The 15,712-nt window shown below is 25.5% G+C and overlaps 1 protein-coding gene across 1 annotated transcript; it reads left to right on the top strand.

Moving 5' to 3' along the window:
- The first annotated feature begins 176 nt into the window (after positions 1–176).
- Positions 177–13,685, top strand: LOC129963122 (BOS complex subunit NOMO3-like). The gene is made up of 7 exons (XM_056077208.1): positions 177–406; positions 2,153–2,381; positions 3,029–3,595; positions 5,230–6,971; positions 8,180–8,438; positions 10,127–10,237; positions 13,172–13,685. The coding sequence occupies exons 1-7, from the start codon at positions 267–269 to the stop codon at positions 13,622–13,624; spliced, it is 3,501 nt and encodes a 1,166-aa protein (XP_055933183.1). The 5' UTR covers positions 177–266; the 3' UTR covers positions 13,625–13,685.
- The last annotated feature ends 2,027 nt before the right edge of the window (positions 13,686–15,712 follow it).

Here is a 15,712-nt window from a genome sequence, read left to right as displayed (position 1 = left end):
GAATAGTAGGGAAACAAAATGGAATAATTAACCATAGATCGCCGTTTAATTGTAATTGAATTTATGTTAAAAAGAATCTTAAGGGTATTTATTGTGTATTTTTGTATTTTACTACAATAATAGTAAACAAAAGTGGCACCGATTGGGATGTATGAATTGAAATGAAGAGAAAATTTTGCTAAATGTTTACATTTTCCAATGAAATTCCGAACATTTTCTGCTATCGAAATTTTTAGCAACCTGAAAATATAAATTAAATTACAATCATGATTCCAAATTTATATCTTACTTTACAAGCTTTAACTTTATTTTGTGTGAAACATGTACTCAGTGATGTTATCTTCAGTTGTGGTGGATTTGTTAAATCAAGTTTCAGTATTAACTATTCACGAATAGATATGAAATTGTAATTATTTTTTTTAAAGATAAGAAATAAACTTTGCAATCAGAAATATTTGCATAATTAATAATAATAACACTGTTAAATTTCTTCTAATCAATTAATAAAATTTTCAATAATTTTTCCTGAAAATCGAATTATTAATTTTTGAGAATTTTAAAGTTTATTATTCTGTCTTTTTTAAAAATATGTTTTAAATAATATCAAAATTATTTTGAAAATTAGCGTAATTTGTAGAAATTAAAATAGACCTTGTCAGGGAAAATTTTGGAATAGAAGTTAAAAATAATGCTTGTGAATGGAGGTTTTTAAAATTTTTTTTTTAGTATTTATAGCATCTCATAAAAAATTATGCTTTTTATCCAAAACTTAAGAAAAGAGGATTTTACTTAATTGATTACTTAATCTACAAGTTGCAAATATATATATGTATACATTTGAGAAATCAACATTATGATAATTTTTTCCTTGTATTAAAATTTAATAGAAGCATTTACTTTGTTCATTAAGACAGAAGTTGCTAATACATTATAGATACATTTAAATTTTATAGTCCTTAAAGTTATCTGATTTATAATAATTTATATTCTGATAAATAGCTAAGATTGCTTATTCTTATTGTCATCTGGTTAAAATAAAAGTTGATAATTTAAATTTTAGAAATAAGATAATAACCATCATTAAATTATCTATTCTTGTATTTCTATGTAATATATTGCCATTTTTTTAATCTTTTCATCTAAAGTTAATCAGTATTATCGTTGTAAAAATATATATCAATTAATAAATAGAGTATCTAGATAATACAAGCACTTAATAAATTGTTTCAAAATATTTACTCCCCAGAAACTTTTAAACATTATCAAAGAAAAACCTTTTATATTAGTTACAGTAATTAATTGATAAATTGTTTTATAATTTTTATTTTATGCTTTTTTAAAAATGTTTTTACATATGACATTGAAACATGAATGTGTAGATATATAAACTTATGTAATTCTCTTTGTTAAAATTTCTAGTAATGTTCATTTCATGATTCACTAATTTTGAAGTATTAAAATTTCAAGCTTTTAAAAGTAGAAATAAGCTGCATATTTATTATATTTGTTCTTATTTGAGAACTCTTTATAAATGATGAAAAAAGTTTGAGCCTTTTCTTTTGTTCTAAAATAAGTTACTCTCAGAGTTCATCTCAAAATTTAACTCATAAACTGTGTTTCTCATACAATTAACTTGACACTTGATAATTGAAAATATTTTCATTTGTTGTTCATCTGTTTTAAAATTTCTCCATTAGCAGGGCTTCAATCATCACTAGTTTGAATTTAGTATTTTGGTATTAGTATCAAGATTCATTTTTATGAGAGTTAATTCTAAGATTTGGCAAGTTTTTATCTAGAGTTCTGATAATAAAATTGTTTCTCATTTATATATTCATAGATTTTTTTACCAGATCCATTCAATTAAAAACTCTCAAAAGGACATTATGAATGTTTCTAATTAATCCTTATTTTCTGTTGTTTATAGAAGGAATTAAGAGTTTTCTTCTTTATAATGAAAACAATTTTTTATGAAGATTTATAGTTATTACTATGTTAAAATGCTTGTGCAATTAAAATGATTTTGCAGTTTAAAAAATATCCGATAGTATTAGAATAAGCCATTATTAATATACCATTTAAAAATACGTTTAAAGTTTTAAAATTTAATACTTACATTTTTATGAATAATCATTAGATTATATTTTTGCAGGTATACAAAACATGGAAGCTTAAAATATCATACTGACTGTGCTCCTCATAATGGTTATTACTTAATCCCTTTGTATGATAAAGGAGATTATGTTTTAAAGATTGAACCACCATCTGGGTGGAGCTTTGAACCAAGCAGCGTCAACTTGCATGTGGATGGCACATCAGATCCTTGTAGTTTGAATAAAGATATCAATTTTAATTTCAAGGGATTCACCGTTTATGGACAGGTTGTTATATTTTTATCACTTGCTTTATATAACGTCGTTTACTTAATGAATTTTTAGCATTTTGTTGTTTTTATTCCAGCATTTTTTCCCCAATAATGGAAAAAAGGCATTCAATTATTTACAATTTATATGAATACTTTTAGTAACTAGCTACTATTATATTTTTAATTTTTGTAAATTTCTATTATTTTCAAAAATACATATAAATTACTGTTGGTAATAAATAAAATGTTTAAAAGAAAAAAATGTTTAAGATGACATGTTTAAGGATTAGATTGATCTTATTTTCTCATTTATTGTTTGATTTATAATCACTGTGATATTTGTATTTACAATGCTTTGTTTTTATTTTTATTTGCTTCTGTTTTGCTGAAATGTTGTTGAGGAGAAGTAATATGAAATACTGTATTTCTCAAAACTACTGAAATATATAGAAAGATTTATAAAATAGCTTGTAGGTTGAAGGAATAAAAACTTTTATTTATTTGTTTAGTATTCTGAGAAATTCTTTTCTAAATATGAAAGATTTCTTTTTCTTTTTTTTTCTTACTACTACTTGTTTAGAGTAGATTTTAATTTACATGAACAAATTGTCTTACATTAATAAAGTAAAATTATTATTAATAATGCTTATCTTTATTTTGTAGGTTCTAAGTCATGATGGAATCTCTGGCCCATCAGGAATCAGATTGTTATTAAAAGATTCCAAAGATCAAATAATAAATGATACTGTTAGTGCTCAATATGGACATTACACTTTTTCCAACTTGTTACCGGGAAAGTATAGCATTCATGCTAGCCATGATACCTGGATTTTTGAGAAATCTTCTGAAGAAATTGTTATCATTGATGATAACTTGAAAACAAGCAATAAAATTATTATAGCTGGATATGATGTTAGTGGTTTCGTGTTTAGCGATGGTCAGCCTATTCAAGGAGTTAACTTTTTGTTATTTTCTAAGAAAGCACTGAAATCATCTCCTTTGGGTTGCAATCCAGATAAAGTAAAAGGTTTCAGTCAGACATTGAATATGCCTTATGTATGCCATGTTATTTCTGCTCAAGATGGGAAGTTTATTTTTCCATCTTTGCCAACTGGAGATTATAAGTTGGTTCCTTTTTACAAAGGTGAACATATCGAGTTTGATGTCTCGCCTCCAAAATTAGATTTTACAGTTAATGAAGGCAGTGTATATATCTCGGAAAACTTCCAGGTACTGTAAATAAAAATTACAGCTTTATTACAACTTCTAAAATCATGAAATAAACATTCTACTTTTATTAATAGCATACTGTGCATTGATAGAGTTATTAATTATTGCATAATCTGAATATATATTTTTTAAACCTCCTTGATAATCTTTCTCTTTTGAAGTTTACTGAATAATTTTGTAATAAACTAAGTAATGCGATTGAAGATAATATAAAACAAAAGTTTTTTAAATGTAAAAAAGAATGAAAAAAAAAAAAAAACTAAAATTAAATTGATATGAAACATTTTTCTTAATGGATATTTTTGTTCTTTATAAAAGGAAGGAAAACTGTTACACATGTAATTTTTTATTTCAGAAATGTCATGTAAAATCAAAAAAATTTCAAATCATTGGATTATACCTTTATTAATTTATATATTGCTTGAATTTTGTTTTTATTTATCTTTAAGTTAAATTCTTTTTTTTTTTCTCTCTCTTGTAAAAAGGATTGTTAGCTAATTTTTAGATCATATATTTCTTCATTATTTATCTCATTTTTCTTTATGTTTCACTGTTTTCTTCTTCAAGATAGTCTTCAGAAAAAATAATGATTTCAATATTATGATTGTCTGGATTTAGTGACTAACTTCAGTATGCGCATTTATTCTGTTTTATAATTTTCCCTTAAATAATTAGATTATCCAAATATGAGATTCAAAATAAATTAAATATTAAACAAATATATCGCTTTCATTAATTTGTTATTACTTATTTCAGTTTATTTTTCAAAATAACATGATAGAATGTTATTTATTACAAAACCTCAGTTATTACAATAAAAACCATATAAAGGAAGAATGATATCTTTAGATGTAAGTAATAGTTGAAAATTTTCTTGTAATTACATAAATGAAAAGAAATAGTTTTGAATTGATGCATTTTTTACTTGCTCTAGAATAAAATTCATAAAATATATAGCGCCTTAAACTTAATTGCCTACAATCATAAGGCATGCAAATAAAGAGTACGAGAGAAATTGTAATGCAAGGAAAATAAGCAAATATGTTTAGAAATTTGGGGGAAAAAAAAAAAACCGGCTTTGTTGTATATCCATTTGAAAATTTATTGAAAAATAAAAACTACTTTTTATATCCAATTTTTTTTATTGAAGAATGTATATATATATATATATATATATATATATATATATATATATATATATATATATATATATATATCCTGGCTGTGGGCAAGAATAGTATATTAATGTGAAAAATATAGTTTAAATAATTATTTCATAAATGAAGAAAAATTATTCTTTTATATACTGTTTTTTTTTTTCCTTAAAAAATACTTAATTTTTTTAAAATATAAAAGTCTAAAAATATTTATAGAATTTGATAAGTCATTTTTAGAATTTGGCCACTACATCTTATATTCTTTTTTTTTTTTTTTTGTTTGCTTTTCAAAGGTATTAAATTTTGTTTGATGGCTGCCTCTGCCAATTATTTTTGAATACATTTTCATAATGAATTGAATACATTTATTTTTGAATACATTTTCATAATTCAATGTAAAAATACACTCTAATAATTATCTTTTCATAAAATTATTTTATTATCTTGAATATTTTAAAATCTGCCAATTCATTTTAGGTGCAAGGCTTCAGTGTTAGTGGTTGGATTGGAACTGGATCCAAAGGCAAAAGTTTATCAGATGTTTCAGTTCTTATAAATAATGAAGTTCATGGTACTACTGATGCAAATGGTATTTACCACTTGGAAAATATGAGAGCTGGTACTTATCATTTGGATATAAAGAAATCACTTTATGTTTTTGAATCTGTTGATATGAAAATTAATCCTAATACTCCAAGATTGCCAAATATTTATGTCAGCAAATTTGCTGCTTGTGGACATCTTCTAATTGATGAATATCCATCAGGTTTAGAGAGAAATGAAAGAAATATTGTATTAAAATCATTAAAAGACAATCAGAAATTGAACGTGGCTGTTGAATCAGATGGAACATTTTGCACTTATATTTCCCCAGGGAAATATGAATTGGATCCTGTAATTTCAGAAACAGAAGCCAGTTATGGATTGAAATTTGTACCAGAAAAATACACAATTGAAATCATTGATGATCCAGTATTAAATATTGCATTTAAGCAATTTAGGGCTGAAGTAAAAGGAAAAATTAAATGCATTGAAAATTGTAATGGTGTAACACTTGATTTAGCACCACTTTCCCATGATAGACTTCATTTGACAGCTACTGTTAATGACGATGGAACTTTTGAATTTGAAAAATGCCTTCCTGGAAATTACATTCTTTCAGTAATTAAAGATGAATGGTGTTTTCAGTCTAAAACTATCAAATTCACCATAACTGATAAAGATATTACTAATCTTGAGTTGCACCAAACTGGTTTTCAAATCAGTGTTGTATTGACTCATGCCTCAACTTTTAAAGTTAAGTATCCTTCTGGAGAATTCCATGATGTTGATCTTCATGCATCCAAAAATGTGCTTTGTTTACCTGAAAAAGGAGTTTATGATTTTGTTCCAGTTGGGTGCCATCTTTATAAAAAAGACACATTTAAATTTGATACTAGCCATCCTGCAGAAATTACTTTATCACCCACAAAGCATTTAGTTACAGGAAATATTTTAACAGAAATGAATGTCACTGATATTAAAGTTTCTGTCAAAAAACAGCCAAATGCTAATGAAGAAATAATTTCTTTGCAAGAACCATTGGACAAAAAAGGCAATTTCTTTAGATACACATTTTCAGTATTTGCCCAGCCCAATTCTGACCTAGATCTCAAAGTATCCTCAAAACAGCTGCTCTTCCGTCCAAGCACTTCCACAATAAAAGTTGGCGACGATTGTATGGAAAATGCCTTTGAAATCATTGGAAAGAAAGGATTATTTTTGAATGGAAGTGTAACACCAGGTATTGAAGGAGTTAGTATAAAAGTATTTTTAAAGAAAACAAATGAACTTTATACTGAAACCACAACTGACAAAAAAGGTTCATTTCTGGTTGGACCATTAGAAGATGAAAGTGATTACTCTGTTACTGCAGAAACTGAAGGATATGTATTTACTCCTTTGGATACCTTGGGAAATTTTGCTGCCTTCAAACTTGCTGAAATAGTTGTAGATGTGAAAAGTGATGATGGTATTCCACTCTCTGGAGTTTTGCTGTCATTAACTGGAGGATCTGATTATCGTAAGAATAGCATCACTCAAAAGAATGGAAGGTTATCCTTTTCTGGATTAGGTCCAGGCCAGTATTTTTTGAGATCTATGCTGAAAGAGTATAGTTTTGATCCTCCTACCAAAATGATTGATATTGCAGAAGGAACTCAAGTTAACATTCAAATTAGGTAAGAAATGCTATATTATTATTGTAATTATACAATATTCGCTTTATTGTAAATTTATAATAGGAGAGTATAAATAATCTATAAAAATTGAAAATTGATTTTAAGAAATACCAAAAAGTGATTTATAATAACAAATAAAAAATCATTAGTAGTGATGTTCCTTAATATGATGACCTTTTTTCATTTAAAATACTCTGTTTGTTAAAAAAATCGGTGGCCAAATTATATATAATTTTGATTTGCTTTAACTGATAAGTAATTAAATATAAATATTTATATTATAATGATTAATCAATTTTTTAAATTGTATCTTGACCCCTATTTTATTATAACAATATCAACATTTTTCTTAAATCAGGTTTTCCTAAACTGTGGGTCTCCAGTCAATTTTTGGTAGGTTATGAAATGATATTTGATGTATTTGTATCTTTCCAAAATTATGATGTGGATTTAAAATCTTCAAATCAAACATAAATTTTTTTAAATAAAATTATATGCAATAATGAATGTTTTTTCCCCCTTCCCTTTACAAAAATTGTGTTTTGGAAAATAAAATTTTTCAGAAAGAACATGTGCTCTTACTCTTAAAATATTTGATGCTCCAAACATGAAATGAACTATTCTTCCTTTGGTCTGTAAAAAGTAGATTGCAACATTTAAAAGTTTGGGACCCTCTACCTTTGAATGCTTTATTCTTACATTAAGAAAAGTATGATATTTTTATAGTATAAGCCAAAAGTGAAATCTTTAAAAGTGTTTAAAAATAAATTCGTTAGAAAGTACTAAATGCAACTGATTCTCAAAATACTTGTACATTTTGTCAGAAATGTATCTTTTTTTACAAATTCTAATTGACATTTAGATGCATAGAATGTGCTCTGACACTTCAATTAATTTTATAAAACATGTTGGATGATCCTCAAAATTGCTGTATATGCTATTGAGATTAATTTCCTCAATTGTTCTTTTTATTAATAGTAAGTCTTTTAAATAATCCCTATAATTTATTTCAAAATTTGAATTAGTTCCAAATTAAACAAAAAATATAAAATTCTGTAAAAGGAAAAAAAAAAAAAAAGAGTAGAGATAAATTGCCTTAAAAAAAGGTATCCAGTTTCAAGTATGATGCTTAAAAAAGTTCTTTGATATTTATTTCTTCTATTGTTATCTGTGTCTAAAAATGTTTTCTCTCTTTTTTTTCCTTGTAGAGGCAAGCGTGTAGCCTACAGTTTATATGGTACAGTTACTTCTCTAACTGGAGAAGCAGAAATAGGAATTGCTGTTGAGGCAGTTGGTGTACCAAGTGGAACTTGCAGTCAATATCAAGAAGAAGCTATTAGCGAACAAGGAGGAAAATTTAGAATTCGAGGATTGCAGCCACAGTGTGAATATATCTTACGTTTGAAGCCTGGAGCTGATATTAATCAACACATTGCAAGATCAACACCCAAAGAATATTTATTTAAGGTATTATTGCTTTGTTATAGTTCATTTACTTCATAGTTTATTTCATTTTTTTATAATTATCAAAATATATGAAAATATAAAATATTGCAGAGTAGTGCAAATTAATATGGTAGTATTGTACTAAATTATGCATTAAAACTTCTGTTATTAGATTTTTTATGTCCATTTATAGTTTTTCCTATTAATTTATGATAATTAATGTTGTATTGATTTCATATAATCATAATTACTTCATATATCAGATATAATTTACCTATGGTCTGTCATTAGAATATGAATTAATGTATTCCAGAAGATGATCTATTTTTGATTTATAATGCATAAAAATGATAAAATTCATTTTTTAAAAAAGAATTAATTGTTTCTAAAAAGTAAAGTTTTTACATCTTCATATATGAAGCATACAAAGAGGAGATATTGTAATGCAAATTTAAAATTTTAATGAATCTCTATTTGTCAGACCTTTCTGATCCCCCAAACATTTTTCATACTATGTCTGTCTATCTTTGAACATGATAATTCAAAAACGCTTGAGCTAGATTAGTGAAATTTGGTGTATGATCTATATATCAAATTTGTATTAAATTTTGAATGAAATTTAAGTAATCTAAAGTATAGATTCTTATCAAATCTGCCTAAGAGTTGATCATCTTTTGGTTTATACTTTTATATGCATGCAAAAGCAATAACTTAAATAATTAGTATAAGACCTTATGACTGCAATTGTAATTCTTTATGAAATTTTGTATCATTTGGCCAGAAAAGAAGGCATCCAAATATATTTTCGATTTCCATGTGCTTTGCATTAACTGTATGCTAGTGAATAATCTACCCCCCCCCCAAATGAAAAAGTTGCTAAAGATCGTGTGATAGATTCACACCAAAAATCAGTATTTCATAACTTGTTCGCCATTGCCATACAATATTATTACAAGTACTATAACTCTCACATGTGGGACTCTGAAAATAAAAAGCCAAGAACTTATGACATCCTTGGCTTTGATCAGGGCCAACTGTTTTATGTGGAGGAGGAGGTATAACATTGTTATTAGAGAGTATATGAGAGGGTTTTGGGAAATGACTCCCATTGGTTTTAATATATTATAATTTGTTTGAATCTTTAAATTTATCCATCATCTTGCTCAAAAGTGACATTTCTTTATCTTCAGAAATTTCAATTAAAAATTACTTTGTTGTAAGTCTTAGATTTCATGTTATTAGTTTAAAGTACAACAATAATGACTACAATATGCAGCTTTTGAATTTTTTTTAACTAACTTGATGATTGAATCCATTTATCTCCTTAGACAACTAGTCATTATATAAGAGAAAAATAAACATAATTATAGTGTTTCATAGTAATAATAACCTATTTCTTTTCTATCCAAAAATGCATTAATTTTTATTAGCTGTTAGAAAATTTAAAATACACGGCCTGAAACTAATAAAACATCATTCATGTAGACAAGAAAGAAAAATTAGATCCTATTTGGATCTGCTGACTGCTTTTTTTTTCTGATGATATCTTCTATATTTTAATTGATAGATTTTTTGAAATTTTAATTGTGAATATGACATGAAAGTTTAATTTAGAATTTGATTATTTAGTAATAAATGCAGTTGTTTAGTAATAATAATAATAATATGTAAAATCAGAGCATTTATGTATTTTTTCCATGGCTTTATAGGTAACAGAAGGTGATATCACTGGTGTACGTTTGATAGTTTTTCGTTATTACGGGCAACTAGATGTCAGTGGAAATGTAGTTACTAATCAAGAATATTTACCAACTTTAAAGGTCAGTCTAAATTTTTTAAAAATTTTTTGGAGTACTTTTTAATCTTGAAACTTCTTTTCTGAAATTTGATAAATTAAATTAAGCTAGTTTTAATTAAATGTTTTTAAAAGAAATATAGTTCTATTTTTTCAAAAACATGGAACTTCATGAATGATTTTTCTTTTGTATTACAATTTTTTTTTGTGAATTTTTCAGTTGTTATTAATACTAATGATTGCATTTCAGAAAATGTAATGGCTAAATTTATATTTTCTAAATAAGATTTCCATAATATTAACTGGAATATAAACAAATATTTTGCAATAATAAGTTTGGAAACAAATAAAAAATCCCATAAAAACAGTAACATTATACATTTTCAAAAAATATTTCTATTTAGAGAGTTCATTGTAATAAATATTTTAGCATAACAGCATTTTTCAATAAATTTTGAATAAAGGTATATGTGTGTCTTAAGTTAAATTTGGAATATCTCTAGCTTTCTGAAATAATGTATTGATTCAGAAGATTAAACAAATGAAATTATTTCTAAAAATTGTTTTCTATAATTATATACAGAAATAAATGAAGCTGTGATTTATAAATATCTAGCAATAATTAGCCTTTTCTTCTTCTCATGCATATTATACATATTGATTTCTCATCTTTAATAATAATAAAAACCAATTAATGTCTTTTTGTTTATATGCTCCAAGGACGACCATTTGATCTAGAATTATCATATTAACACAAATATAGGTTAGAGGGATAGAAATATACATTTGAGAGTGATATTTTTTTTCAAAAGATTTGTTGATTTAGCAATGATTGTGGTGCTTAACTAATGAAATGGTAACTTTCAAAATATTACTATCATAATTTCTTCTCTACTGAGCAATTAAAAAAAAATCATGTTATTTATTTCTTATAAAAAAAACCCATGCAATCTTAGTTTTTTTGGAAGTTTTCAGCATTATTTCCAGATATTCAGAATAAAGAAATAATTGCCAAAATTCAATGGCAAGGCTCTCAGCATTTGGACCAGAAGTTTGCTGGTCTCAAACATGATTCCATTCCAGTGTACATTCTTTTGCTGTTTAAATCCATTGAGGTTAGAATATTCCTCCTGATATGATGTGATAGTTTGTGACTCAGGCACAATCCATATCATTCGACTGTAGTTCAAAATTATGAGATTCTCCCAAAATGGGCTCTGTGTTTATTTCACAAAAGGGATGATTTAATTAAACTAAACTAATCAGAAAGAAGGTAACTTTAAACAACAACAAAACATAAAGTAATTGGAATGTGATACAAAAACTCATTTGAGTATCTTGACAAAAAACTTGTATCATAAATATCCTTGCATTTTAAAATCTATTTCATGAATGACTTCAGATTTTGAATATTTGTAGAATGAATGATAAAAATGAAGAAGAAAGGGACTATTGTCTTGCTTTTCTTGATATTATAGAAGGTACTTGTTTCTTGTCTTGGACTACATAGAAAATCTTTCTTTCAAGCATATATATATATATATGTAGGACTGGGTGGGACAAAATGCCCATTCAATCCCATTTGGATCAGTGTGTAGGGTACTGATTAAGAAACTTTTAAATAAAAACAAATAGTTTATTTACAGTAAACAAAAATTAAAAGGACATTAACAATTAGGACGGGAAACATTATTTACATTAAAGTTAGAAGTAAAATATTTAGATGGCACCAAGGGCGAAGCCTAACAAGATGTCTGCTCATAGCTAAGCTATGTAACGCCTCTCCTTCTCCGCTCTGCTCTCTAGCTAATTGTTAATGTCCTTTTAATTTTTGTTTACTGTAAATAAACTATTTGTTTTTATTTAAAAGTTTCTTAATCAGTACCCTAGACACTGATCCAAATGGGATTGAATGGGCATTTTGTCCCACCCAGTCCTACATATATATATATATATATACATAGTATAGAGATGAGTGAGAAATGCACTTGAAATAGGAAGTGAAAAGAGAGAGAATAGGGGGCACAAATACAGATCTGATATAGCTTCAGAAGTGAATTTTCCAGGAGTTTAGATATAGCATTTATTGATTTATATAGATGTAATATAGCATTTTTAGATAATATAAACTCAAGGTAGCTTGTGACATCCTTTTACAAGCTACGCTAGTCTTATCATCTAATTTATAACTCAGAAATAAAATAAATAAATAAATAAAAATTTGAATTCACATAATTAGAAAATAATTATTTTAAGAACATGATCTTTTTAAATTATTACATATTTTTGCTTTTACTGTTTTAATTATCTATTCCATATGTCTGCTAACATTGTTTAAAGTCATTTCTTTTTTGTTTGGTTATTGAAAAAATGAAATTTGAAATAAATTATATATTTTGTTAGTTGTGTAATCAGAATTGTGAGAGTATTCATAAAATATTCTCTAGTTTGCTAATTGTTAATCAAACACATTTGAATTTTAATAAATTTAAATAATTACTGATTATTTCAAACTTCACACTTCAGATATAACACTTGTGTCACTTCAAATAAATTGTTAATTTAACTAAATTATTTTATTACTTTTTTTAAAAAGTAAATGTTGTAAATAAAAAGAAATTCTGCAAGTATGCAGTTTAAAACTTCAGCAAAATTGATATAATAAATTAAAAATTCTTTATAAAATATGAAACAGTGTTTACTTCTATTGTCAAGCCACAAAAATTAACATCTTTTGCAGAAATATTAATTGTAAAGTTAAAATTGGAGTGATTATGTATCAGATATATGTATCATTTTTAATTGTATAAAGAATATAAATCATTATTCTGTTTTTTTGCTGCATTAACACAAATCAATATTTTATTATTAAGATGATTTATTGATTAATTTTTAGGAATATTATATTGTAGCAAATTTTATTTTAATGATCTATAACAATTGAAAATTTTATTTTCAGGTTCGTCTGTATAGAGAAGATACTCCAGATCAGATTATTCATTCCATAAGCTTGGGACAAAGCAGTTTTTTCTACTTACCATCATTGCCAGTTGACAACAAAATTTATATTCTCCGATTAGAATCATCACTGTCTAATAACGCATACTTTTTAGAGCAGCCTTCATTAACATTTTGTGCTAATACTTCATTTTATCATTTCACATTCCACTTCAGTCCAAAAGTAAAGTCTGTAGAACAAGAAGTAACTCAAGGTTCAGTTCTTGCTTTACCAGTGGCTATCATCACACTTATTTTAGTGTATAATTACACTAAGTTTTTACCTCTAATTGCAAATGTAACTGCTGTCATTTCATCTGTGTTGAATCCTACTAGGACTCAAACTGCTACAGATAATACATTATCAGAAACTGCCAATATTCGTAAGAAAACTAGACCGAAGAAAATACAATAGATCTATTATATTTAATTTATTGACTTTTGTATTATCACAATAAATTGTTTTGATTATCATAGTTTGATTTCATATCTGTTATATTTATTCTGTTATGTCTTAATTACTAATAATCAAAATACACTTTTTGATCTTTTTTAAAGGAATAATCTTTTTTTTTTTTTTTTTTTTTACTAAATTTACTGTGTGCCTCTGTTTTAAATATTTTTGTAAGTTTTAATATTTATTGTTTCCTTTTTGTTAAAAAAATTGAATTTAATAAAATGTGAGGCTCTTGTTTTAAAATGCTTAATTCAACCTTTTACCTAAACATACATTGCTTAAAAAACATGAATTAGGCTAGCGGTTAATGGTGGAAATAAATTGTTTGGTTAAAGAAAGACAGTAATTTGCAACAATAGTTTGCAATATGAAGTCACACAGACATTTTCAAATGGATTGGGATCCTATAATGTAAAATGCATAATTCAGTAAATTTCTTTTTTAGGACGTACTTTTCAATATAAGCTTTTATGTATAAATACCAATATTTAATAGTAATAAAAATTAACAATTTTTTTGTCGCCCTAAAAAATTCTGTCTAATGATTAGAAATGCAGAATTGAATACACAAATATTTAAAATTTCCAAAAACCAAGATTGTAGAATATATTCTTACCAATAAAATTATTATCATAATTTTTATGTTAACAAAAATGTAATTTTATGATTTTTTATATCTAAAATTCCGCTCATAATTTTTCTTAGTTACATTTAGATAATGGTTTAGTGAAAACTGCATATTCTTTTAATGCAAGTATTTTAATGAGATTGTAGAATATATTCTTACCAATAAAATTATTATCATAATTTTTATGTTAACAAAAATGTAATTTTATGATTTTTTATATCTAAAATTCCACTCATAATTTTTCTTAGTTACATTTAGATAATGGTTTAGTGAAAACTGCATATTCTTTTAATGCAAGTATTTTAATGAGTAAACAAACTTGCCCCACAAAGATAATTGAAAACAAATTTTTTTTGAAAATTCAGTTCATATGCATATAAAAATATTTCTTAAGAATTAACTTTTAATTGGAATTACAAAATATCATACCCGTTTTTCCCCCCAAATAAATTTATAAAAGATAACAAGGAAAAATAATTGAAAAATTTAGTCACATGGAATATTTTGAAAGTTTTAAAAATTACATATTTTTAAAAGATAATATATTTAGCATATTTATAATACATATGGATAAAAAAGTTAATTACTCCAAGTGAATAATGTGCAAATATGTGTAATGAGTCCATTGTCCATTTAAACTTCATAAATAAATCACGTACTTACATTTTATATCTTTTGAAAATATTTTTTTTTTACCTCTAATCTAATAAAGTACTATGATGAGAATATAACTTTTTTGTGTAAATCGTATTTTGATGTCAATCATCAAATTTGTAAAACATTTGTTATTATTTTTTACTCATACATTATCGTGGATCGATACAACTTCAATGATTAAGTATTTCTATTAAAAATATGGTTTCCCTGAATATTTCACATATCCTCCAATCTCTTATTTCCGTTTCTATGCATAAAATTCTTGACCTTGGGTAAGGTCGTGAATACCCTGCCAAACAGTAGTTATGAAATATAAATCTGTGGTTTGAATCTAGTATTTTCACTGAAATCATGCTAATATGTATTATGATTACCTTTTTCCAACCAATTGAAACAAAAATTTGGCACAGAACTATAGTTGTAGTCACTAGATAACAAACATGATTTCATTTCATTGTGTTTGCATTAACAGAAAAGTACAGATCAACAAAGTATAAATTGTATTTATTTTATTAAAGTATGCTGCAGAATGACTAATATTATTAAATAATTGTAATTTTTTTTTTTTTTTTTTTTTTTTTTGTGGAGAAAAATGCAAGTGAATGTATTTCCTCCGATTTTTAGAGAATGCGAGAATTTGAATATCTTGTATTTTAAAGCTATTATTTAAGCTTCTATTTACTTTTAATGTAAATAGAAGTATCTTATAGGTTATTTGGAGAATTAAAATTTGTTGTTTCACTATAAATGTAGCATTTCTC

The sequence above is a fragment of the Argiope bruennichi genome, chromosome 3 (genome assembly GCF_947563725.1).
Source record: "Argiope bruennichi chromosome 3, qqArgBrue1.1, whole genome shotgun sequence".
Classification (NCBI taxonomy): Eukaryota; Metazoa; Arthropoda; class Arachnida; order Araneae; family Araneidae; genus Argiope; species Argiope bruennichi.
The sequence above is the reverse complement of the archived record's forward strand: the minus strand, read 5'-3'. Positions and strand labels throughout refer to the sequence as shown.

Bases quoted from the DNA above. Each gene is read 5' to 3' on its own strand.
- LOC129963122 (XM_056077208.1), top strand. From the start codon at position 267: ATGATTCCAAATTTATATCTTACTTTACAAGCTTTAACTTTATTTTGT. The intron at 6,972-8,179 runs GTAAGAAATGCT...TTTTCCTTGTAG, and splicing joins CAAGTTAACATTCAAATTAG to AGGCAAGCGTGTAGCCTACA. The intron at 10,238-13,171 runs GTCAGTCTAAAT...TTTTATTTTCAG, and splicing joins AATATTTACCAACTTTAAAG to GTTCGTCTGTATAGAGAAGA.